The following is a 23,743-nucleotide window of genomic DNA, read 5'->3' as shown; positions in this document are numbered from 1 at the left end:
GATTCAGCGTTGATGCATAGATGGATGAGCTTTATGACTTTAAAAGACTCTTTTGCGATTTTGATTGCTTGTGTGAGAATAGGCATGGATTAACTACGTTAATTGATGAATGGAAAGGATGGATGTTGAGTGTGATAGAACATGGACCTTCTTGTATGAGTTTTCTTCTTGTACTGCGGACCCGCTTTGCGGGTGGGCGGCAGCTTACGGACAAAGGATTGGAGACGTAAATAGAATTTGATGATATGTATGAGACCTGTTTGAGTCGGGTTCACTCATCCTGATATAATCGTGCTGTGACATTGGTCTCTTTTACCCTTGACTTAGACGTTCTATACATGAGGATGGGGGATTTGTTGGCGAACTTGAGGTATAGCTCTGTTGGAGATGTGAAGTGTATTTATGATTACATCAGTTTGAGCTGTTCATATCTATATATATGTGCTCTGATGCACATTCTATCATATTCTTGCCCGGTCTACCTGAACGCCTCGCTATGCCGTTGACCAACATCTCATGCCATCCCGACCTGCCAGTTGAAAACAACAACCGTAGCTAGGCTCCTCAAAGAACACCGAGAGCAACCTAGTTTCCTAAACTCAATCGCGAACGAACAGCCAGCCTGGGCATCACAAATGCTCACTCTTCTCCGGGTCAGCCAACCTCTCCTTATCCTTGAAGCCCTGAAGCGTCTTGTGCTCCTGGTTAAGCGAGTACCCCTTGGTCGCCAAACTCGCCACCAGGCCTACAGCACTCAGAGCGCACATAACGATCCAAATCATCTTCAAAGCATCAGCATAGGCTTGGATCAATTGCGTCTTTTCGAGACCGCTCTCCATTGTTTGGATGATGCCAATTAACGCCGTCGCATCCTTACTATACGCATCTGCAAGGGGAGCAAGCAACTCGTAGCTGAGCAACTTGATTCTGATCTGGTTCTGGAAAATCACACCACCGATTGCGACACCGAGGGATTGACCAAACACACGGGTGAATGAGTAGAAGGCCGCGGCGTGTCCGGAATCTTCTTGACGGCCTGCAGCTTGGATGGCGAGAGCCATGGCGGGGAATAGCATTCCCGTGCCGATGCTGATGGGGAAGTTGAGGAAGACCCAGGAGACGATAGATGTGCTTGGACCGAGAAGAATGAGTACGCCGGCGCCCATGGTTGTGAGCAGCCAACCCGTATAGATGGCCCATCTGTAGCGGCCGGTTTTGGCGCAGACGATACCCACGACTACAGACATGGCTGGGAGGTTGTCAGATACTTGTCTTTGCATATGTCACGGCGTATTTTTGGGACTTACGAGCGACAAAACTGGTTTCAGGAAGGATAGCTACCCCCGAGATAATTGGTGTGTAACCTTGGACTGCTTCATAGTACAGGGGAAGGAAGTAGAGGAGCGACCATAGAACGATGCCGTGTATGAGAGTTTCGAGGTACGTAATGAGCATGGTCCGATTGTTGAAGATCGTAAATCGAATGATTGGTTCGGTATAGTTGCCAGGGAGAGCGTTGCCTTCAGCATCGAAGGCTCGCTTCGAGAGCCAGTATTCGTAGAAACCAAATCCAATGACACCAACAACGCCAACCAGTAGAGGAAACAGCGTTCTCCAGGATGTCCAAGAATATTGAATACCTCCCCATGTTAGTGGGATGAGGAAGGAAACGCTCGAGGCAACGAAGAAAACTGATCCCAACCAGTCGAAGTTTTTGACTTTTTGGATGAGTTCGCCAGGTGTCTTGTTCAGTCTGAGGAACATGACGATCGCAACGGTTCCAACTGCGATTATGGGTACATTTATCCAGAATATCCATCTCCATGTAACGTTTTGTGCGAAGGCTCCTCCCATCAGCGGTCCTGTAACGCTTCCAATTGCCCACATGGATCCGAGATATCCAAACCAGGCTGACAGATGTTAGCGAAGCTGGCGACAAATTGAGTGGTGCTTGGAAAGCGTACCTCCTCGAACGGCAAGAGGAACAAGATCAGTAATGAGGATTTCACCAAGTGACATGATCCCACCACCGCCAATACCCTGGATTGATCGTCCAACCAGCATCATTGTGAAGTTCTCGGCTAAGGCAGACACAACAGATCCAACGAAGAAAAACACAATGGAAGCGAGCACCAACTTTGGTAATGTTAGCATATTTTCTACCACTTTGATCCACCACTTACTTCTTTTCGGCCAAATACATGGCTCAGACCAGCAATTACTGGTTGGAAGACAGCCGAAGTCAACAAGAACGACGTTCCTGACCAGAATGCTTCAATAGCCGACCCCTTGAGCTTTTGCGTGATGATAGGAAGCGCTATACTGAGCGATGTTGCGTCAAGAGCTGCTGCAAGTGTAATAACACATATTGAGGAGAAAGCAAGGAGGAATCCTCGAGTTGGCTTGAAGACAGGCTGGACTTTCTCGAGAGGCGATAGGTCGGTAGACTGGTTGGCATCTGATAGGCTTGCGCTTGATGGAGAGGGAAGTATTGTGTCTAGTTTATCTTCGCTCAAATGAGCTGATGGAGGAGCGTTCATGTTTGTTGTGAAAGTATAAGGATGGGTGGGAAAATCAGAGGGTGTAGGAATGGTTCAATTAATGGATAGCGAACTGAACAAATGTGAAGACTGGATGGCACGACACAGTTTAATTTGGATGACGAACGGCAACTACTTTATACATAGGAAGTAAGAAGAACTTGGAGCTTCAATGACGTTAACAAAGACCAAAAGACAAGTATTGTGAATCAACACTGCTATCTACGCACAGATAGTTACGCCGTGTGTGTGGCATTTTTATCACGCCTCTCCACTACAGGCTGTCTGCTTTCAGAGTCGTCTGTAATGTGCGGCTAACGCATTGGTAGACAAGCCTCATTCGGACAGAGAGGCTGGAAATGCGAAAGCGATTGCGAGTCCGTGGACCTTGCGACCGGCGGACAAGAATCTTTCCTTTGTAGAACGGCGTGAAGTTGCACCGTCTGCGGTGCAGCCAATCATAGCAAATCCGGCACTGACTCAGCAAGAATTGTTCAGGCCCAAAAGGCCGCCCGCGGCCGAGAGCGACTCGGCTTGATTTTGAGCCGACGGGAATTTATTGCTGGAGCTTTTCATCGCAAGGCTGCGAGGCTGCATCATGTCAACATCCCACAACTTGTGGCTCTTCGACGACCAGGTATGCCGGGTCTGAGCCTTCCATTCGTTCTGCCCGCCGCCGAGCAGATCGCCATACCATTTGTCACGCTTTTTATATCTTTTCTTAGCTACTCCTCTCAAGTATTGTTCTATTTTATCGAACCAGAACCCCTGAGCCAAAAGCAGGCTTTGTGGTTCAATATTTTCATCGCTGCAATATGGTGGTGTTATTGGCGGGCATGTACAACGAACCCAGGCAGAGAAGGATGGGTGGATACTGTTGCTCCAGTTAGGGAAGCAAATGAGGCAGATGGGAGCGTCTTGACATTCGACAAAAAGTTAAGATGGTGCAAGAAGTGCGATGCAGTGAAGCCGCCCCGGGCACATCACTGCAGAAAGTGTGGAAGGTATGCTACTCGTTCCACTGGTATCTTGCAAATTGAACTACCGCTGATGTTTTGCAGATGTATTCCGAAAATGGATCACCACTGTCCATGGACCACGAACTGCGTGTCCCATACAACTTTTCCACACTTCTATCGTTTCGTCTTCTTTGCCGTACTCTCCATGTCAATTCTTGCATACCACCTTTATATCCGATTGATGGTAATATGGGATAGTCGTAACCTTCCATCATATCTCGGGCCCCCAGTATGGGCAATGGTACACTTGTTTGTTTTGTCTGTGGCCAACAGCTTCACCCTCTTTGCTCTGGGGATTCTTCTTTTCAGAGCTGGATGGAGTCTTGTGATTAACACGACAATGATCGAAAGTTGGGAAATTGAGCGCCATGAAGCTCTAGTGGACAGATCATTAAGAACAAATGGATATGTGTATGCGAGTGGTGGGCAACGAATGCGGATTCAACACCAAGAATTCCCATACGATATTGGAATTTGGAACAACTTGTGTCAAGCTATGGGAACAAAGAATGTTTTGATGTGGTTCATGCCATTCGGAGGAGGACCGAGGGTAGAGACTGCCGGGAATTGGGAAGTCAATGGCTTTGAAGATGCAGACAAAGTATGGCCTCCGCCAGATCCGGATAAGATGTCAAGAGGCGAACGGGTTGAACGACAAAAGGAAGATGAAAGGGTGTATGGTACTCCCGAAGAAGAGATGGCTGCTTTCAGAAAACGGCAGCAGCAAGATCACAAGAGATGGAAAGGAACTGAGAACAGCGAAGAAAGCGAAGCTGAGGAATTAGGAAGTGAAAGTGAGGGAGAAGAAGAGGAAATTGCCCATCCGGAGGCCCAGAAGAGATGGACCAATAGAGATGGCGATACGTTGCACGATTACGGGGTTGATGAGGATGCAGAAGTTCTCTCTGAAGACGACATCCCATTAGGAGAGTTGCTCCGGAGGCGGAAAGCTAGAGCGTATGAGCAGACCTAAGTGAAATAGACCGTTGCAATCAGGCCGGACAAGTTACTCAACTTAAGTCCAAGATCGTTATCTGATACTCTCCAGTTTGTTTTCCAATCCAATAGATTGGCCTTCCTTGCCCAAGTCAATATCAGAATTTACAGGTGCCAAGGGCTCGGCAGGGGAAACGGGTAAAGTAGCGCAAGATCAACGGCAGGGGAATGAAGGGAGCCGATTAGCGACGTAACCCCGCCAGAGCCATAGCTTCGTCATCCTAACTTCGTCCGTTTGACTTCACTTATCTATCCACATTTCCAAAGAAGCATACGAACACATCATCAACTACAATTTTTCAGCTTCAAGAGCAATTAACAAAGACCACAAATTATCAGTAAGTGCTCCGATAAAGCCCGAAAAAGAATCAGCCATCGCTTGTTTGCGTACTCATGCTTGAACTACCCCGCTGATAGATCGTCAAGACATGTCTGCAAGAGACTACTACGACAACGACCAATCTGGCCAGGGTGGAGGCTATGGAGGCGAAAGACGTGACGAAGGAGGTTACGGAGGTGGAGAAAGACGCCAAGAAGGCGGATACAGTGGCCGCAACAATGACGATAACTATCAACAAGGAGGCCCTGAGGGAGGGAGAACGAATACTCCGGTCGCCCAGTTGAGCAGGGCAGACACAACAACTATGGAGGTGGGGCGGGATATGGTGGAGGAGACGATGATGATCTGAGCGGTGCTGCTGAGCATGCTGAGAGACATGCTGGTAGTTCTGGGGATTCGTCCCTGTTCTCCAATATCCTGAGCTCTCTTGGCCAAAACAAGCAGAGCATCGCCAATTCAAATCTCAATGAACAAGGTATGCCAGCCTTCTGAAACCTTCCCAAAAACAAGTTAGCTGATCCAACAGATGCTGTTCAATCCCATCAACAATTTTTCGGCGGTGGAGGCGGTGGACAAGCTGATTCCGGCTCCATGGGAGCTGCAGCAGCCATGCAAGCTCTCAAGATGTTTTCCGGCGGCGGATCAGGTAACACCCATCAAGGCAATTCGCAGAACGCATTTGTCGGTATGGCTATGGCCGAGGCTAGCAAGCTATTCGACAATCAGTCCTCCCAAGGCAACGTCTCGAATGCCAGCAAGGAATCCACGGTCCAAAAGGCAGGCGAGATGGCTCTTAAGATGTACATGAAGAGTCAAATGCAGGGAGGAGGCGGTTCGAGTGGAGCTGCAGGCTTGTTGTCCATGGCTAGCAAGTTCCTTCAGTAAGTCTGAAATACTTGTAGGACGTTAAGTTGTGGTGCATGGCTTTATGACCATGAAATACTGTAGCTCGGTGAGCCGGTGGATCAATGCAATGATATTTCCCATGCCCTGATTACAGTTCTACATTATTGATCCCAGCACCTCAAGAGAGATTATGGAAGCACATTAAGTAAGTCTGAATGTTCTATATTATGTTCTATATCGTATTGCTGACTTATATCTTACCTATATACATCACAGCACTTTTGAACATTCCACTAATGCCCTCCCCTCCAAGAAGTCGATGTACAAGAATCTAATTCTCCTTTACAACACAAGAGCAGCACCAATCAAGGCGACAACACCCATTCCCCACGCCTTAGCGCCAATGACGCTTCCAGCATTGGCCGAAACCAAAGTTGGTGCGGTCGTAGGGTATCCGGTAATAGAAAGCACAAGGGATGTTGAGCTTCCAGTTCCAACAGCTCCCTGAGCCGACGAAGTTGCAGTACCGTTGGAGTATCCAGATGGAATGACCGCGGCGGCAGTTGGGTAAGTTGGGATGGTAGCTGTGCTTGTGACTGGGATGAGCGACGAGTTTGGAGTGGGCTCTTCAGTTCCGACAACTGGGTAGGTGGCTGGGACTTCTGGAGTCGATGCTGCGTTTACAGGGTACGAGGCTGAAACCTCGGGCTTGGGAACAACAGTCATGGTCGAGACTGATGCTGGGCCTGTGGGGTACTCAGCTGGGGAAGATTGCACAGCTGTGTGGTACACGGTTGAGGTAGAGTGGCTCGTGGAGTGGCTTGTTGTGCCTGGGACACCTGGGGCAGAGCTGTATGGGACTGGCTTGAGTGATGTTGCAGATGCTACCGGAGTCTCGGTTTGGGTAAGGGCAACTGGGCAGACTGTGGTGTACAGAGAAACGATCTTTGTAGTCACTTGTCCGAGAGGGCAGTCGCTAACGCTTGGGGCACAGCTGGTGACTGTGTAGACTGATGTGGCATATACAGTGGAAGTTGTCATCGGTGTTGCGATTGAAGTTGGAACTGCTGATGAGGCGGAACCCAATGCAGAAGTTTGAGTCTCAGCAGCTGTAACAGGGCAGACTGTTGTGGAAATAGCAACCGTCTTAGTTGTTACCGATCCGACTGGGCAATCGGTGACAGTTGGAGCGCAGCTAGTGACTGTGTACACTGAAGTGGCGTACACAGTAGATGTTGTCATTGCTGTGGTTGGAACTTGAGATGATGTAGACAGGGAGCTTGCAGAGCTTGCGGAGCTCAAAGCCGAAGGCTCAGAATGGGTCGAGGAGACTGGGCAGACAGTCGTCGAGATAGCGACAGTCTTGGTGGTGACCGATCCAACTGGGCAATCAGTGACGGTTGGGGCACAGCTAGTGATTGTGTATACTGATGTTGCGAATACGGTAGAAGTCGTAAGAACGTCTGACGACTCTGAGATGGAAGCAGATCCAGTAACGTACGGCAATGAGGCGGAAGACGAGAGAATTGGAGCCGAAGAGCTGGATCCAGAAGCACTGGCTGGAGAGCTTACAGATTCCGAAGCTGAGCTGGTCAAGTTCATTGGGTACCCACTTGGTGTAATGATGGCGATCGACGACACGGTGTAAGAGATAGCTGTCGTGGAATTGGATACTACTGTCGAGGTTGGGAAAGATTGAACATCACTGGTTGAAAGGGAGCTTCCAGATGATAGGGTCGACGTTGGATGGGAAACGGAGACTGAGACAGATCCAGTGGAGATTGGTACCAATGACGAGTTCGAGGGTGTATCTGTTGGAAAAGAGGAAGAAATTCCAGTGGATCCGGTCGATGTTGGGAACGACGAGGACACTTCAATTGAAGTTGGCTGGGAAGAAGAGCTCTCGGTTGATACAGTCGATGCTGAAAGCAACGAGGAGATGTCGGAACTGCTGATTGCGGAGGATGTGGGCTCACTGCTGGAAACTGTGGACGAGCTTGTAGACTCTGCGGAGCTAGTGGATGCGACAGAACTTGAGGAGCTGGATGAGCTTGGTTCTACTGAGCTGGATGAGCTGGCGGAACTTGTGGGCTTTACGGAACTCGAAGAGCTTGAAGAACTTGTTGGCTCTGCTGAACTTGTTGGAACTAAAGAACTCGAGGAGCTGGACGAGCCGGAGGAAATCGAAGTTGCGGAGGAGCTGGTGGAGCTCGATGTAGCTGTGCTATCTACGCAGGTAAAACAGGATTGATCATATCCTGTGTACCAATCCTTGCTGCCGTTCGAAGTCCATCCCACTTGGCTTCTTGTTCCGCTTTGCAACTCGCAGAAAGCTCCAACCTCAAGATCGAAAGACAAACAGGCATTATTTGCGGCACATGCAGCTGCGCAACCCTCAGCCGTGGTAGATTGAGCGTCAAACAGATCTTCTAGATAATAATCGGTAATAGAGATGGTGCCAAGTGTTCCGCAGACCGCGTCCGATGAAGGGGAGGATTTGGCAACACAGGTTGTAACAGCAGATGCTGTGCTCAAGCTAAGAAGCAAGATTGCAGCAGCACCGGAGAGTGTGGAAGGAGCCATTATTAAAGTATCAAAAGAATGTGGTGAATGCTCGAAGAACAAACGTTGGTCGGTGGTGGCGGAAAGGAAAGCCTCAATATTGGACGCCCAACGCCTTCCTTATAACCAAGCGACAAAAATAACCAACATCGTGCACTGATCACAACTGACCCAGAGTTTTCAATGCATGGCTTCGTATTTGCAGTGAAGATTATTGACCCATCTGTGCTGTGGAGCTTGTTTACCCCTGAAAGGGGGAAATAGCCGAGAAAACAACGACCCTTACACCCTGGTTTAGCCAGCAGTTCTGTCCTCTCCCGCCTGTCTCCACAGGAAACAGTCACTGTGATGCAATTTCTGTGGAGATATGCTTAACGATGCCAGCGCAGGAAATTTGAAATGATCAGTGTTTGTGTCTGTGCTTTGACTTCAATTCCCAAAGCAGATTTCTCATCCTTGAACTGCGTGATGCCAAGCTCAGTTTCGGACCCGAGCGACTGATCTGGGCTTGCCCAAAACATAAAGGCTGACCACAATGTCTCTCAAGACATGGCATTTGCAATAACGATTTCATAAAGTTTTGGTCTCGGAGCCAAACTCGTCGCCAGAGCACCAAGAAATCTTTGGTGGACCAAATGCTAGCTCACTACCACCTTTCAAGTGGGTAAGGTAATACAAGATCTGTAAAGAAGCCACAGTCGATATTACCGAAAACATATTTACCCCGCACGAGATTATACATACTGCCAATTGCAACTTACAATTATCCTGTCCCCTATTTCAATCTAGTTCGCGTATTAGCTCCTTTCGGATTGCTCGCTTTCGATTTTGAGCAGTCGCAAAACAGCGACAGTAGGTCAAACGAGAGATCAGATGAACTGTGCCAAGTGTGTGCTTGCATCCCCATTGGAAAATGACTCCAGGTGGATTGCTGTCTTCTTCCGAGGTGGGAAACTACTGCCCTGGATGAAGGGGCAGGAAGTGGATCCCGCTGTGCCTCGCAACCCCACTGTTGCCTCGTGCTGTCCAGCGGCTAACCGAGTCATGCAAATCTATGTTCTCAACTGGTTTCCAGAAGGAATATTTCTAGAAAGAACACCTTGGAGGGTTATCTCATTATTGACCAAAGATTCATTTGCAAAGTCGTGACAAAGTATGCCGGATTATTCTATTCGGAGATGACCAAAGAAATAGGAATATTGGAGAAGTGGTGCCAAGGCTCGTGTTTATTTACCCCTGACTTTTCCATGTGCATAGAACTTCTCTCCGATTGGCCATTCTCTCGATAAGCGAGGGCGTTTCGGAGAAATTGCAAGACTTGCTGCCACCACCTGCGTTAGGAGTTCCAACCAAAACTGTACCTTGAAGCCTGACGATCAAGATCGGCGCGTAAATATTGCAGTAAGGCGAAGTTGCTATTGCTAGGATTGTTCGTCATAGACTGTGATGATGTTTTCCTCGATCAAGATACAGACTTTCAATTTCGTACGATAACCTTATTGTGTTCGAAGCGGATCATGAAACCTGACAGCGATCTCTGCTCCACTGAGATCGATTGCTCCGTATCAGAATAGAACCATCTCCATCTGACTTCTCCTTCAAAGAAAATTCATCATATAGAAACAGAAAGGCCTTGTATCAAGATCTGCTCCGCCACATGTAGCAGGCTCAGAGACATTCAGAAAATGTCTAGTTTGTACACTTGAGCTGCTCCCAGCTCTTAGATTCGTAAGCATTGAAGGTCTCGAGTCAACTTGCCTATCACCAGCGGTGAAGTACGAACCTGGTAGGGCCATGAAAACATTAACTCATTTAGATTTTGGCCATGGACATGCACCGGGTCCGACAAAACTTTGGAGAAGCCAACAACCCGTCCGTGAGCAACGGTGGCACTAAACTAACATGACGAGAACCCAAAGTCATGGGATTATCTCAGTATCTGCGTATGTGCTTTCAAATGGTACCACAGGCTAATGCTGTTACATCGGCAGCAAATTTTCCATGAATAGTAGACAATGGAGAGCTTAGACCCATTCTGAGGCATGACGCTTCATGGATGGCTTATGCTATTCGCTTGCCGCTCTTTCCATTTCTTCGGTGGCAACCATGAGGATAGTTGTGCTTTGATACAACTTCTCCGAAATCTTATGAAGGGGACAACTTAGATAGATTTAAACCGAGCCCTTTTCATAGGTTTGTAGACTGAGGTTGAAGCATCCTGACTTCGTTGGCTTTTGGAAGACCCTGTAGAAATGTCAAAATGCATTGCTACAAGAACAAAATGCGCGAAAGAGGGCGAGAGCTTGTTTTGAGCAACTTATTTATCCACTCTCTAAAATCCATGATTCATGCGATGGATTTTTTGGGATCTGTCATGGCGAAGACAAATGACATAGCTGTTTGTTGACTACGCCTGGCGCCAAAAAAAGGGGCTCGCCAAAATCTCCACTCCACTCCGCCCCGCCCCACCCAAACATCAGGTCATTCTTCCCTACAACCCCACAAATAACGTATTTCATGCAACCTCTCACACTGCACGCTGAAAACCCAATCACTCATGAAAGTTACCCCTCCAACCCCTCCATTCCTTCTTTTCCTTCTACCCCTCCTACAATAGCACGACCCCAACAAATCACCATGCCACCAAAGAAAGCAACCGAAGATGTCAAGAGCAATGTCGTTGCTTTTGGACGGGTTCGAAAGAATCTGAAGATGGGATGTGTGGGCTTGCCTAATGTGGGCAAGTCGTCGCTGTTCAATCTCCTGACGGATCAGAATGCTGCGGCAGAGAATTATCCCTTCTGTACGATTGAGCCGAATGAGGCGAGATGTGCTGTTCCGGATGCCAGATATGTGAGCGTTGATTTTCTTGTCTGGTTATGACTCTGATGTTATCACATCCTGGTCATGAGAATCCCGAATGAAATCATTTTGTTTATGTTCCCTTTTCTACCAGGCTGAGATGAAAGTGTTGGCTTGTTTTTGGTGCTTCTGGATTCAAAAACCAGATGAATGTACAAACAATGCCCGTCTCTGATCTTCAAGTGAAGAATCTCATCGATACTATATTTCGGTATTTCGAAAGTCTAGTCATGATAGAAGTGGTCTCTATCTTCAATGGTTTAAGGCATGAGCTCTGGTCATTTGTTTAGAGTAAACATAATTGCGTGGAAACAGTCAGAGGGGACGGTTCAGAGAGATTCGGTGTGATTTGTTTTTGAATTGTAGCGAGAAAATGAATATCGAGTCAAATCTCTACTCATCTGACATTTTCCACAGGACTTCCTCTGCGACCTTTGGAAGCCACCCTCCATGTATCCAGCTTAGTACGTTCCCTATATCCCCTCATAATACACCAGAATCACAAAAATAACTCTGATTAACAACATACACCCTACAGCCTTCAAGTAACCGATATTGCTGGGCTCATTAAAGGAGCTTCGCAGGGTGAAGGACTCGGCAATGCTTTCCTCTCACACATCCAAGCCGTGGACGGAATGTTCCACATAGTGCGAGCATTCGACAATGATGAAGTGCTGCATGTTGATGATTCGATCGACCCCGTCAGGGATTTGAGCAAGTCTCATGCTCTTGTTTCCCCGAATGGCGTTAATTTGTACTGTGCGGCGGCGTAGATACCATCCAGAGTGAACTCTGTAAGAAGGATTTAGGTAAGCCAACTCTGCTTTTACACATCTATGATACATGAAATGGAGTGAGAATAGAAAGAATGCTGACAAAAGGAATCACAGATATTCTTGCCAAAACAATTGTCTCCGAAGAAGCGGTTGTAAGGAAAGCAGGCGGGAAGTTCAAGATGAACCCGCTCTTCCCTAGTACGGTTACCAAGATCAAGGCTGTAGGTCACTCGCATTATACTTTATCCTAGACCGAGTACTGACATTCATAATAGATGCTAGAGAAAGATCAACCTGTCAGAGACGGATCCTGGACATCGGCAGAAATTGAACTCATCAATGAGAAGGTTTGGAACGCATAACCTCCCTCAACCTAAGCATCCAAAGCCGTCAGACAATACTTGCTAAGTCACCAGCTTTAGATGCAACTTATAACCACCAAACCCACAATCTACCTCGTCAACCTAACAATGAAAGACTACCTCCGCCAAAAGTCCAAATACCTCCCCCTAATCGCAAAGTGGGTAACCGAACACGGGGGCCTCCCTAGAGACATCATTCCCTTCTCCATCGAATTCGAGGAGAAGGTATACAGCTTCAAGGATGATAAGGAGGGCTTGGAGGAATGGTTGAAGGAGAATGGTGGTGGCAAGGTGAGGAGTCGGTTGGAGAAGATTGTTACCGAAGGATTCACGAAGCTGGGTTTGCAGTATTATTTTACCGGTGAGTGTTTCCTGATTGTTTTTGTTCTTAATACATATGTGGATGTGCGCTGATCAGGACCTCGCAGCCGGCGAGAAAGAAATCCGCTGCTGGACTATCCCACGTGGATGTCTCGCTCCTCAAGCAGCGGGGGCTATTCATGGCGATTTCGAGCGCGGCTTCATCAAAGCGGAAGTCGTTGCTTACCAGGATTTCCATGATTTGTGTGAGGGTGGGAAGTCCATGGGGCCGATCAAAGCTGCTGGGAAGTACAGACAGGAAGGACGGGGATATGAAGTCAAGGACGGTGAGTTTTCTTCTCTGTTGGCGTTAGTATGGGCTTGGGCTGGAATTGATGCTGGGTTTTGTGGGAATATCGTGATGGAGTGAAGGAGTCCAGTACGTGTTTATGTAGTTTTGCTGACCGATTCTCCAACTTTTAGGAGACATCATCCATTTCCAGTTCAGTAAGTTCCTTCCAAGTATTTTTCTTTGAGGAGGTATCGACAGTACTAATAATGTGACAGACGTCGCGCCAGCGAAGAAATAGCGGATATGATATTCAAGATGGAAACGAAAAGGGGAATTTAACATCGGAGAGCAAAACTGAAGACAAAATAGCAAGGTCATTTAGATTGGAAGGAATAGAATTTGAACACACAAACACTCCGCACATAAGTCACAATCATCAGAGAAGCTTGAAGATTGACGGTACTTTGCACCTAAAATGGATATGACCCTTCCTGTACAAGATCTTTTCAGCGAGAGAACTTTATCCCATGGAAGCCAATACTCAAAGTATGGGTATCATCTCATCAAATAATTATGCGTTTGCCCTTCCGGTCCCTGTCGCCTGCTTGCCAGATTGTCTATCCATCATCTTCACTGACTCGCTGAAAGTACAAGCCTGCTAATATACATCGGCCCGTACATGCAAGCAAGCAATTCCTCACCCACAATTCCAATACGCTAGAAAGAAAAGATGTATGAATCTGTAGATTTTGAGTTCAGCACGACCTAACGCCTTCCAAGAAACGATGCATCCCTAGCTTGTAAATAACTAGTCTAACAAAAACGCTCCTCCTGCTGCTACGCACTGCTTCTGACAAATGAAAAGGGGAATCGTGTAGGCGATACTAGTCTAATGTGCATGGTCGTGGCCGTCATGATCAGAGTGGTCGTGTTGGGGGTCCGCTGCTTTTGGTGAGCAGCACCCTTTTCCTTTGCAGTCATCAACACATTCCAATAGACATGTGTCATCATCGTCGAGGCCGCAACGAAGTTGGCCCACAATGCCATCAAGTCCAACGGCGCCTGGTCTCTCGCCAGTGTGGTCGTGAGCTTTATCAAGACAGAACTCTGGCTGGATGGTAGCGCTGTGGATGCCGTACGCGTGGAGGCATTTTCGTACTGCCTTGGCTAGCTCCATATACTTCTCGCCGCTAGCCTCGCTGATTGGGAATTCGACCTGGATGTGCATCGATGCGACAATCTGGGTGTCGCTAAGTTGCCAAATATGGACGTGATGACAGCTGATGACACCCGGAAGCTTTTGAATATCCTCTTTGATATCGGTGACATCGATGTGATCCGGCGTAGCCTGAAGCAGGATCTTGGCAGTTGCAAACGTAAGTGGTAGGGTTGATTTGAGGATGATAAGAGTGATGAAAAGAGAGACAGCTGGATCAGCATAAAAACGTCCTGACCATGTAGTCTGCCAGATTATCAATGCCGATACAATAACTCCAAGGTTTCCGAGAGCATCTCCAATGACATGAAGGATCATGGCGTTCATTCCCATATCATCATGGCTGTGGCCGTGGCCAACCTTCTTAGCCTTTTTTGGTTTATTATGGTTGTGGCTAGCATGCCATGAATCATGCCTTGCCTTTGGTCCAGAATGCTCATGATCATGATCATGCCCCTTTGATTTCCCATGTGAGCTGTTCCCTGTGAGTAGTGGCGAATTCTCTGTAGGTTCGTCCAGTATTGCTTCATCTTCAGATGAGGCATTCTCGCTCTCAATTCCGTTAAGCTGCGATTTACTGGCGGCTATAATCTCTTGTCTGAAACTGGCTGGGTGGATACTGAAGTCATCCGGGGTTGAATATCGGCCATTTCTGATACTGCTATTTCTTCTTCGGTGCTGCTTCGAAGACTTGGGAGAGTCAACATTGGTAATGGCATCTGAGTCGTTGGATGTGAATCGAATGTGTTGCCTGGACTTGGCTCTTGCAACGACTGCTTCAGGATAGATATCTCCAATAGGTCCGTCATCCCCGTCGTTTGCATTTGCCGTAGCTTCGTGACTGTGTCCATGGCTATGGGTATGACCGTGCCCTTCCTCCGCATCCCTGATCTCGTCGTGTCCGTGATCATGCTCCTCGGGTCCATGTGAATGTCCATGTCCTCCGAGAACTAAGAACCCAGCGAGGTTGGAGGCCAATCCCAATGATCCAACAATAAGAATGAACTCCGGGTTGCTGATCTCGGGAGGATCGATGAGTCGTTGTATAGCCTCAAGAACGATAGAGAGGCAAAGGGCGATTAAGAATACTGCGTTGAAAAATGCACCCAGAATTTCTGCGCGTAACCACTATGAAATGTCAGACCAAGCCCGCGCGTTTGGATGGGATGGATGTACTGACTCCAAATGAATATTTATCGGTTGATGACTGTTGGGCAGCTTTGACAGCCCATAATCCTACAACCAGGGAGATGATGTCGTTCAACTACATCGCCGTTAGCCTTCCAGCTCCGAAATCAACGCCTGGTCCCGGAAGCCTATTTGCCGCTGAGGAGCAGCTCACTTCCTATCTACTTACCATATGGAAGGCATCCGCCATCAGTGCCAAACTCCCAACCCATATCCCAGTCCCCAGCTCCAGAACTAGGAATGCCGCATCAATGCCCAGCATTATCGAGATCCGCGTTGACTTCGACCACGCCATCTTGACAGGTGCCTCGGGGCGATGGGAGAAACAAAATGTCGAAAGTGTTGCGAGAACTCGATAAAAGAAATGAAGTTGTATCCCACTCCTGGGGGAAAGGGTGCTTCTTGATTTGTGATGCGGATGCGGCTCTTTTTGCAGGATGGGGAGGCATTCGCGTACTTATTGGGCAAACTTGTGCTCCCTGTGCTGTGCTGCCTTTGCGAAAACCAACAGCAACCTCTGTTCGACCGGTGCTCGGAATATCAAAGAGTGTTTGCAAGAGTAAGGTATGATTGGAAGCGGTTGGAATGCGCCTGCGCGTTTTCTTTTATGCAGTTCACAGGTTTATACAGAATTCAATTATCTACTTGGAGAAGGGAATCCAGGAGCCAGGACGTGAAATGGGCGAAATCGGATATCCGAGAGTTGTCGAGTGGACTGAGCAGCACATGCAGAGCTCACTGAGGCACCAGTTAGGTGGGCCCATTCCATGCCCTTAGTAAGCTGTCTACTGTATATCATGTGACCATCATCAGCAGACAAAACACACGTGACAGCATCCAAACATATCAGTCGACATCTTAGGCAGGTTACCTAAGCTACCTAGCTAGGCAGAGTATGTATGTACATGACTATAGGTACCTTAGCCTCGAATTTCTCCACCGTCTCCACTTGTCGGGAGAGCGGGGTAAACATCCTTAGAAAAGGTTATTATGAGCGGGATTACAGGTCGGGATGAAAGATTTCTCCTCACGAGGCCATTTCGCAAAGTCGTCAAAGCACCTGACATTCTAAGATTATTAGAATTCAGCATCTTTCTTGTACTGTCTCAAGTGGCGAATGTAGAGATCAGCATATTGGGATTTGCCGTCTCAATTTATATAGATATCGTGGCACTTAGCTCCGAGTTGGTTACATGAACGGCGAGCACGGTTCCTGTTTCATCAACTGGTCCCTCGAATATCAGAAATGAACCGGCGAGGTGCCAGAAACTCTATCCAAGCGTTGCCTCATTGTTTCCGATCCAGGCTATCTTGTCTCTGGAACCTTTCCGGTACGTCTGAAGAGTTTCTTGATATTACCTTTAATATCTCTTGTGGCATGTGAAGACATGCATGGTCCCCTCTGATGCTGCTCTTAACCGGCATCACACAGATGGTCATGATTGAAGGATTCTTCATGCCGAGAAAGGCCTCCAATCATCACACTTTCGTCCGGTAGTTTCTGGCAAATGTCACCACGTTATCAGGGTACATTCGGCTCGGTTTGCCTATCATCGAGTTCTGATCATGGGGGGGGGGGGGGGGTCGATGATTGTCAGACCTCTTTCGATATGTCGACTGCGGTGAGAAGCACGGTGAACATAATCAAGATCTGGTTGCATGGAATCAGCATGTGGCTTGCTTAACTGAGAGACTCTAATAGATAGACTCACGGCGCAGACTCCTCCAGCCAGGGCAACGATCTCATAGCCACCAGAAATAGCCTTTCCTCTAACGATTGCGTTTTGTGATCTCCATGTCCTGAAGACCCCGATTAATATTGTATAAATTGCAGCTCCCTGGCAGATTATTGCCAGCGGTTTTCCCAGGACGAAGAAGCCGAAGTGAGGGTTTGGCGTTGGAGAGTGCTGAAGTCGGCTACGGCCACATCACCCGTCAGTATATATCCCAGTGAGCCAATTAATGTTGGAGTGTGCTTGCAATAATTGAGCCACTACAATGCCGAGCATCGACAGGGCAAGAGAAGTCCTCAAGTAGCCAAGAAATGTGCGTTCCAAAGCTATGTGTGCTGTTAGTGACATTCATTAAAATGGGATGCCCATACAGGATTCCTGGAACGGCGGCAACGGCTGGCAGGCAGGGAACAACGTGACACGGTGCGTGATCCGGCGTGTTCTCCCATACTACCTCATCGATAGAAGGGGTTAGACGAGGATTGTTCATCGGTTTCAGCAGGACTTTGACTTGCAAAGAACTTCGTGACACACTAAAATAAGAACAGCAGATGACTATCTGCATGAGAAGGCTTGCCAGCCACCAATTCCGGAGTGTCAAGTCAGGCAGCAAGGATGGACAAAGTGCTGAGTCGTCCCGATAATGCGAGAATAAAGAAAGGGAAGCTTGATGGGAGTGGGGGTTGGGGGCTACAATGGGAGCGGGTGGAGAGAAAATGGGAGGAGGGGGAAGATACTGCTGTAACATACCAAGGTGGTCTCTGCATGTGCTGTGGGCAACGGTGATGCTTATCTGACGGCGCCAGAAGGTTCTGATGGTGTCGTTGAAACGTTCCAGAAGGCCATCTGGCTTCGGTGAGCCTGTACTAGACCCTGCGTGGTGATAGGACGAGGCCCTAGTATAATTGCTCCGAATACGCGCCAGTTCTGTTGCTTCACGCGCGCTTCTGTCAGGGCTGTCCGCGGATGTGCGAGCCGGAGAATTGAGATGCACCTGATGGGGCTCTTCAAGAGCTTCAAGAGGCTCGTCTGGGAGCTCTAAGTGGTTATTGCCGGGTGTCTCAGCCATAGCGTCGGAATGATGGCAATGGACCAGCGACAGAGATGCGGGTGTAGATGTGGGTGCGGATGCGTAGATCTGATGCGGTGTTACGGACAGGAACAAGGGCATGGACATGGACATGGATTCATGGCGAGGCGAGACGAGATGGTGGAATACATAAGACAGAAAGGCTGAAAGCTTCGTCTGTAATTTGGCTGAAGTCGCGGGGAAGATGGCGGGGAGTTTCCAGATTTGTTGTTGATGGCGGGAGACGGCCAATTGTGTTTTGCTGTGCTGGACGTTTCCAGGTTCACTTCAGAAGTGGGGTAGATTAGATTAGATCCCGAGAAGGCATTGGCTGGACAGACGAGGTGAATGATGGATGCAGCGGGGAAGGGAGCCGACAGCGCCTCACACGCGTTGCCATCTGTTTTCACTCCTCTGCGTCTTGACCCCTGGCCTCGGATTTCTCTACCAGACTCTACTAGACTCTACCAGAGTTGCTTCCCTTTGCTCAAGCGCACATTACCATCGATGTGTGTATTTTCCTCTATTATTGAACTAATAATTCCCTGGCCACGATGCTTGTTCATGCGAACATGCCATGACTCCGACAGCATGGCACTTCAGCCAGTGCTGAGCGCATACTCTATCTAGTAGGTAAATTTACACATCTGCAGCGGGGTAATACACTACCGCACCGCAACCCTCAAGCATGCATTATTCAAATTACATGCCTTGTCCATACACGCCTTGTCTGCTGTATGCAACCTCCCCATCGTCAAGCCTGCCCTGTTCAAGGTACCCGTACCCGTACCCGTTCTCACTTGTTGATGGCTGCTGCCACCACCACCTCACATTAAAGGTCCCATTGCGCACCTAGAGTATGCGGAGACTTACCGACTTACCTTAGCACTCAGCGCCTACCAGAGCCATAGCCTCGGCGATGGACTACAAAAAGGAACAAGCACTGTCGTCTGGTCCGACTTGTCGTAGTCTCTGCATTTCCATTCGGATGACATGACAGGTCTTGTGAAACTTGAGTGTGGCGAAACGGCCCGTGTTCCGGCCGGTGCTTGAGAAAGATCAACCTCGCGGCAGGCAGCAACAGGCAATCCTCTGAGAGCATTCCGCTGAACATCAACACTGCACTGCCAGTGGCTGGGCCTGCACTGCATTTACTGCACTGCACTGCACTGCACATGCAGACGTGACTGGCCTGTCTGCCTGTCTCTCGAGCATGCATCCAGTGCACACGCTCAGGGTCTGGGTCTAGCCCTTGGGACTGGTGTTTTCGCCTCCCAACATACATCCACATCCACATCCACATCCACATCCACATCCCATTGCATCCCGCCTTGATCGGATTCTCCCTTTGCCTGTAACACCCACGGGGAATATTGATTGACACTCGATATGAAAGGCTGGCCTGACACAAACTGGAAAACCATCTACCTCAAGCTCTTCCTGCGCTCATCTTCTCCATTGCGAGCGTTTCTCGAGAATTGCCCCACCGAAATGGCACCGCAATCCCTGGCCGGGCTAGAGGAGAAGAGAAGTCGTTTAAGAATTGGAATTCGGTCGACGGTCCGCCCTCTCCTGTTCGGACACCTCTCCAGCGTACCCGTCTTCTCGCAGCAGCCCCGTCACCCATTTCTCACCCCAATGCCAACTCCAGCCCAATCTTCTCCCTCCCCCCCAACGACTCACTACTGGGTTCTTGCTCCCGCCGCTGGCTGCGGGAAAATGCACATAGAGTCCCCACACTTGGGTCTGTACGGATGCTCGGTTGCCCCATACAGCATGTTCTGGTTCGCCCGCCAGTTGACTTTGTACTCATCAGCCTCCCCAGTCTCTCCATAGTGCCTTGCAATTCAGCCGCCACGCCTCAATGAGTTGTATCCATTCTCGTCTCGTCTTACTTTTCTTCCTGTTCATTACTGGCGGAACATGCCCTGCTTTATCCGCTTAAACGTCGGGTTAGAGTTATATCGTCTGAGCCAGCTGATCCATACACTCTTCTCTAGTCCTATCTAGGCTCTCTTGTATATAACAGCCTTTCTCCCAACTCGTCGTGACTTGATTTGCTCTGGAAAGCTACCATCCTCTACTTTCGCTCTGGTGGTCAATAGATTTACATTACGACTAAAAGTTATTTCCCTTGTTCTGTTTGCTCTTCAGCACTTTGCCTGGAAGGCATAGGACATCTTTTGATACCCTCAGTGTTGGTCCTGACAAGAACATATTCACATCCGGTCACCATGTCGGCATCCCCAGATAGCCAGATCAATGACCCTATCTTCGACAAGTATGCGGACGATTCGGAAGATCGTTCAAGTGGAGCTACGAACGACACACCCAACTCAGAGCTATCACCACCAGACAGTCCAATAGCCAAAAATGCAAATATCACTCAGCCAAGTGACAAGAGGGCAGGTGCTCGCGCTCTGGCCGCATCACTTTCACTCCAAGAACAGGTAGGCATTAGAACGGCATCAACATTTGGAAGTAACTAAGCTAACGGTATGGCAGGTCTCTCTTCTCACTGCTGCAGATTTCTGGCGATCAAAGTCCATACCCGAGAAAGGAATTCCAGCCTTCAAGACTAGCGATGGCCCAAATGGTGCTCGTGGTGCGATATTTAAGGCTGGCACAAAGGTAGGATACTTTGAAATCGCTGACGTTCGAAATCAGTCTAACAGATTTCTAGGCCGCTCTCTTTCCTTGCGGAGTCTCGCTAGCGGCAACATGGAACAAGGACCTCCTTTTCCAAGTCGGGAAACATCTGGCAGCAGAGGCCAAGGCTCGATCTGCCCAAGTGCTATTGGCACCAACGGTTTGTTTACATCGGGGACCTCTTGGTGGACGCAACTTCGAATCTTTCTCAGAAGATCCATTCTTGACTGGAAAGCTCGCCTCCTCTTACATCAACGGTCTTCAGGGTAGTGGCGTTGCAGCAACGATCAAGCGTCAGTCTCAGCCAGTCGTTTCGGATCACGTGTGTTATTCTAACGTTCTATCCAGACTTTGTTGCCAATGAGCAAGAGACGGAAAGATTCAAGATCGATTCATTGGTACAAGAGCGTCCTCTACGCGAACTGTATCTGCGTCCTTTCGAGATTGCCATTCGTGAAGCAAACCCATGGGCAGTGATGTCCTCGTACAATCTCATCAACGGCGTACACGCAGATATGAACGAGCACACCCTCAAAAACATCCTTAGAGGCGAATGGAACTACGATGGGTAAACTTTCCGATCCTGTGGTCTGGCCTTGCTAACATGTTGCAGCATGGTGATGTCTGACTGGGGCGGAACGAACTCTTTCGTTGAGTCTATCGAGCATGGTTGTGATATTGAAATGCCTGTCTCGACACTGTGGCGTGGAGAGAAGACAATCCGAGCTGTCGAGAACGGCGAGCTTAGCAGGAAAGCTGTCGAAGATGCAGTTGCTAATATACTTTACCTGGTTGAGCGGACGAAGGGTACCGACATGTCAGCGGAGCTACCTGAACGCGAAGATGACCGAGAAGAGACTCGCCAGCTGATCCGAGACGCAGGTGCCGAAGGCTTGACTCTGTTGAAGAACGAAGGAAGCGTCCTGCCAATCAAGCCCTCGGACAGGATCGCTGTCATCGGCCCAAACGCCAACCGAGCCATCGCAGGCGGTGGAGGCAGTGCCAGTCTCAATCCATACTACAACACCCTCCCTCTAGAGAGCATCAGAGCTGTCGCCGAAGAAGAAGTATCTTATGCCGTTGGATGCCAAACATACAAGTGGTTGCCATTAGCAGCTGACTATTGCACAACTTCCGCTGGTGAGCAAGGTGTCAGCCTCGAGTTCTACATTGGTGATAAATTTGACGGTGAACCAAGAGTCATTCAACATCGTACGAATACAGATCTCTTCTTGTGGGATTCTGTACCCCTGGAAGTTGGCAACATCTGGTCGTGTCGTGCGAAGACAACCCTCACTCCCAAGACAACTGGCCTGCATACCATGAGTTTTTCAAGTGTTGGCGCTGGACGCCTGTACGTTGATGGCGTGGTCAAGGTTGACATTTGGGATTGGACGGAGAAAGGCGAGGCTATGTTTGATGATTCACAACAACAATTGTTTGACATGCAATTAGAGGCTGGAAAACCCATACAACTCGTTGCAGAGCTGACTAATGAGCTACGACCATTCTGGAGACAGAAGGCTGAGAACCGGACTCACGGGAACGGCGGTGTTCGCATTGGCTACAAAGAGGAGGACAAGAAGGACTACCTGCAAGAAGCAGTTGATGCTGCCAAAGCTGCTGATGTTGCAATCGTGATTGTCGGATTAGATGGAGAATGGGAATCAGAAGGATATGATCGCAAATCAATGGACCTACCTGCAGATGGCAGCCAGGATCGACTCATCGAGGCTGTTATCAAGGCAAACCCAAGAACGATTGTTGTCAATCAATCCGGATCGCCTGTGACAATGCCTTGGGCAGATCGTGTACCCTCCATTCTGCAAGCTTGGTACCAAGGTCAAGAAGCTGGAAATGCCTTGGCCGATGTACTTTTTGGATTCAAGACTCCCAGTGGAAAACTACCCGTAAGTAGGCATCTGTGACCGGATAAAGCCATTGTTGTAACGATTTCTGACATCAATTTAGACCACTTTCCCCAAGAGGCTCGAAGACAACCCAACCTACCACAACTGGCCTGGTGAAAACCTGAAGGTCGTTTACGGCGAAGGCCTGTACATCGGATATCGTCACTACGAGCGTATGAAGATCGCGCCACTCTTCCCCTTCGGCCACGGTCTCTCGTACACGACATTCACATACGGAAATCCTGTCATCAGCAGCACAGTCCTCGCCGATGGTGAGAAGATCACCATCACGGTGCCAATAACCAACAGTGGCAGTGTCGAAGGTGCCGAGATTGTCCAAGCATACATTCATGACGAGAAGTCTCGATTACCACGACCAGAGAAGGAGCTGCAAGCTTTCGCAAAGGTGTTCTTGAAGCCTGGCGAGACGCAAGATGCAGTACTGAGCATCGACAAGTACTCTGTTGGCTACTATGATACTGATGAGAAGGAGTGGATTGCAGAAGAAGGAGTGTTCAATGTGTTGATAGGCTCTTCATCCGCTGATATCAGGCAAGTTTGCTCCCAACCCTAACGTTGCAGGGTGCCAACTAACACATTTCACAGAGAACAAAGTTCGTTCGAAGTCAAACAGTCGTTTACATGGGTGGTCTGAGGAATTTAGGTATGGGCATATGACTGGTCGGGGAGATAGACGAGATGAGATACACACTGCTTAACTCCCGAAGGAGCGGATCTCATATGTTCTTTTGAATGTTTCTGGCATCAGATATATCATGTATTTATTCTTCTAATATTCCTCGCTGGACGTTCTGGGTAAGGACAAGGAACATCCGGGGAATTCGCACGGTTTATAGAACTCATGGCATTTATGATCCTGCTTTCCTGGCTTGACAGGAATTACAAACTAAGATTTATAAATTGTGAGATAGCAACGTAAAAGGACAAATATACAACGAACTGGGACAGCAAGCTGTGTGGTTAGTTTATCTGTAACCCCTTGGCTGTGTGGCGAAGCTCTACGTTGAGAAGTAACAATGCCATTTTTCATATTTGGAAGACGAGGCACAGGAAGAATTACTT

The 23,743-nt window shown here is 48.6% G+C and overlaps 8 protein-coding genes across 10 annotated transcripts; 4 read left to right on the top strand and 4 right to left on the bottom strand.

The window, feature by feature from the left end:
- Positions 1-629: 629 nt before the first annotated feature.
- On the bottom strand, positions 630-2,540 carry ONS95_012397 (uncharacterized protein; the record flags this gene model as incomplete). Its single annotated transcript, XM_058506028.1, has 4 exons — positions 630-1,249; positions 1,308-1,910; positions 1,965-2,136; positions 2,184-2,540. 4 exons carry the CDS (start codon positions 2,538-2,540, stop codon positions 630-632), a joined length of 1,752 nt encoding a protein of 583 aa, XP_058358551.1.
- A 1,359-nt stretch (positions 2,541-3,899) lies between these two features.
- PFA4 (Palmitoyltransferase) lies at positions 3,900-4,532 on the top strand (the record flags this gene model as incomplete). The annotated part of the gene is made up of 1 exon (XM_058506027.1): positions 3,900-4,532. One exon carries the CDS (start codon positions 3,900-3,902, stop codon positions 4,530-4,532), a length of 633 nt encoding a protein of 210 aa, XP_058358550.1.
- A 954-nt stretch (positions 4,533-5,486) lies between these two features.
- ONS95_012395 (uncharacterized protein) lies at positions 5,487-5,780 on the top strand (the record flags this gene model as incomplete). The annotated part of the gene is made up of 1 exon (XM_058506026.1): positions 5,487-5,780. One exon carries the CDS (start codon positions 5,487-5,489, stop codon positions 5,778-5,780), a length of 294 nt encoding a protein of 97 aa, XP_058358549.1.
- Positions 5,781-5,947: 167 nt separating this feature from the next.
- On the bottom strand, positions 5,948-8,481 carry CTS2 (Glycoside hydrolase 18 protein). Its single transcript, XM_058506025.1, has one exon. It carries the CDS (start codon positions 8,322-8,324, stop codon positions 6,084-6,086), a length of 2,241 nt encoding a protein of 746 aa, XP_058358548.1. The 5' UTR covers positions 8,325-8,481; the 3' UTR covers positions 5,948-6,083.
- Positions 8,482-10,842: 2,361 nt separating this feature from the next.
- On the top strand, positions 10,843-13,226 carry ONS95_012393 (uncharacterized protein). The gene is made up of 10 exons (XM_058506024.1): positions 10,843-11,156; positions 11,583-11,629; positions 11,704-11,879; positions 11,939-11,974; positions 12,056-12,162; positions 12,217-12,288; positions 12,364-12,664; positions 12,732-12,950; positions 13,087-13,110; positions 13,171-13,226. Exons 1-10 carry the CDS (start codon positions 10,941-10,943, stop codon positions 13,191-13,193), a joined length of 1,221 nt encoding a protein of 406 aa, XP_058358547.1. The 5' UTR covers positions 10,843-10,940; the 3' UTR covers positions 13,194-13,226.
- Positions 13,227-13,784: 558 nt separating this feature from the next.
- Positions 13,785-15,970, bottom strand: ONS95_012392 (uncharacterized protein; the record flags this gene model as incomplete). The annotated part of the gene is made up of 3 exons (XM_058506023.1): positions 15,469-15,970; positions 15,292-15,375; positions 13,785-15,239 (listed from the first exon to the last, which is right to left on the bottom strand). The coding sequence occupies exons 1-3, from the start codon at positions 15,592-15,594 to the stop codon at positions 13,785-13,787; spliced, it is 1,665 nt and encodes a 554-aa protein (XP_058358546.1). The 5' UTR covers positions 15,595-15,970.
- Positions 15,971-16,134: 164 nt separating this feature from the next.
- On the bottom strand, positions 16,135-18,338 carry ONS95_012391 (uncharacterized protein). 2 transcript variants are annotated; one of them, XM_058506021.1, is made up of 4 exons: positions 17,783-18,338; positions 17,280-17,358; positions 17,012-17,216; positions 16,135-16,950 (listed from the first exon to the last, which is right to left on the bottom strand). In XM_058506021.1, exons 1-4 carry the CDS (start codon positions 18,213-18,215, stop codon positions 16,894-16,896), a joined length of 774 nt encoding a protein of 257 aa, XP_058358544.1. In that variant the 5' UTR covers positions 18,216-18,338; the 3' UTR covers positions 16,135-16,893. The 2 variants fall into 2 exon arrangements, with proteins under 2 accessions (XP_058358544.1, XP_058358545.1); XM_058506022.1 differs by having other exon boundaries at positions 17,012-17,358.
- Positions 18,339-18,582: 244 nt separating this feature from the next.
- Positions 18,583-23,720, top strand: ONS95_012390 (uncharacterized protein). Of its 2 annotated transcripts, XM_058506020.1 has the most exons (7): positions 18,583-20,551; positions 20,607-20,732; positions 20,785-21,043; positions 21,099-21,318; positions 21,364-22,660; positions 22,722-23,212; positions 23,267-23,720. In XM_058506020.1, exons 1-7 carry the CDS (start codon positions 20,336-20,338, stop codon positions 23,313-23,315), a joined length of 2,658 nt encoding a protein of 885 aa, XP_058358543.1. In that variant the 5' UTR covers positions 18,583-20,335; the 3' UTR covers positions 23,316-23,720. The 2 variants fall into 2 exon arrangements, with proteins under 2 accessions (XP_058358543.1, XP_058358542.1); XM_058506019.1 differs by having other exon boundaries at positions 19,212-20,551; positions 20,785-21,318.
- The last annotated feature ends 23 nt before the right edge of the window (positions 23,721-23,743 follow it).

This window comes from Cadophora gregata, assembly GCF_030347475.1.
Source record: "Cadophora gregata isolate MNR1 chromosome Unknown scaffold_6, whole genome shotgun sequence".
Lineage (NCBI taxonomy): Eukaryota > Fungi > Ascomycota > Leotiomycetes > Helotiales > Ploettnerulaceae > Cadophora > Cadophora gregata.
Note: the sequence above shows the minus strand (reverse complement) of the source record. Positions and strands in the feature narration are given on the sequence as shown.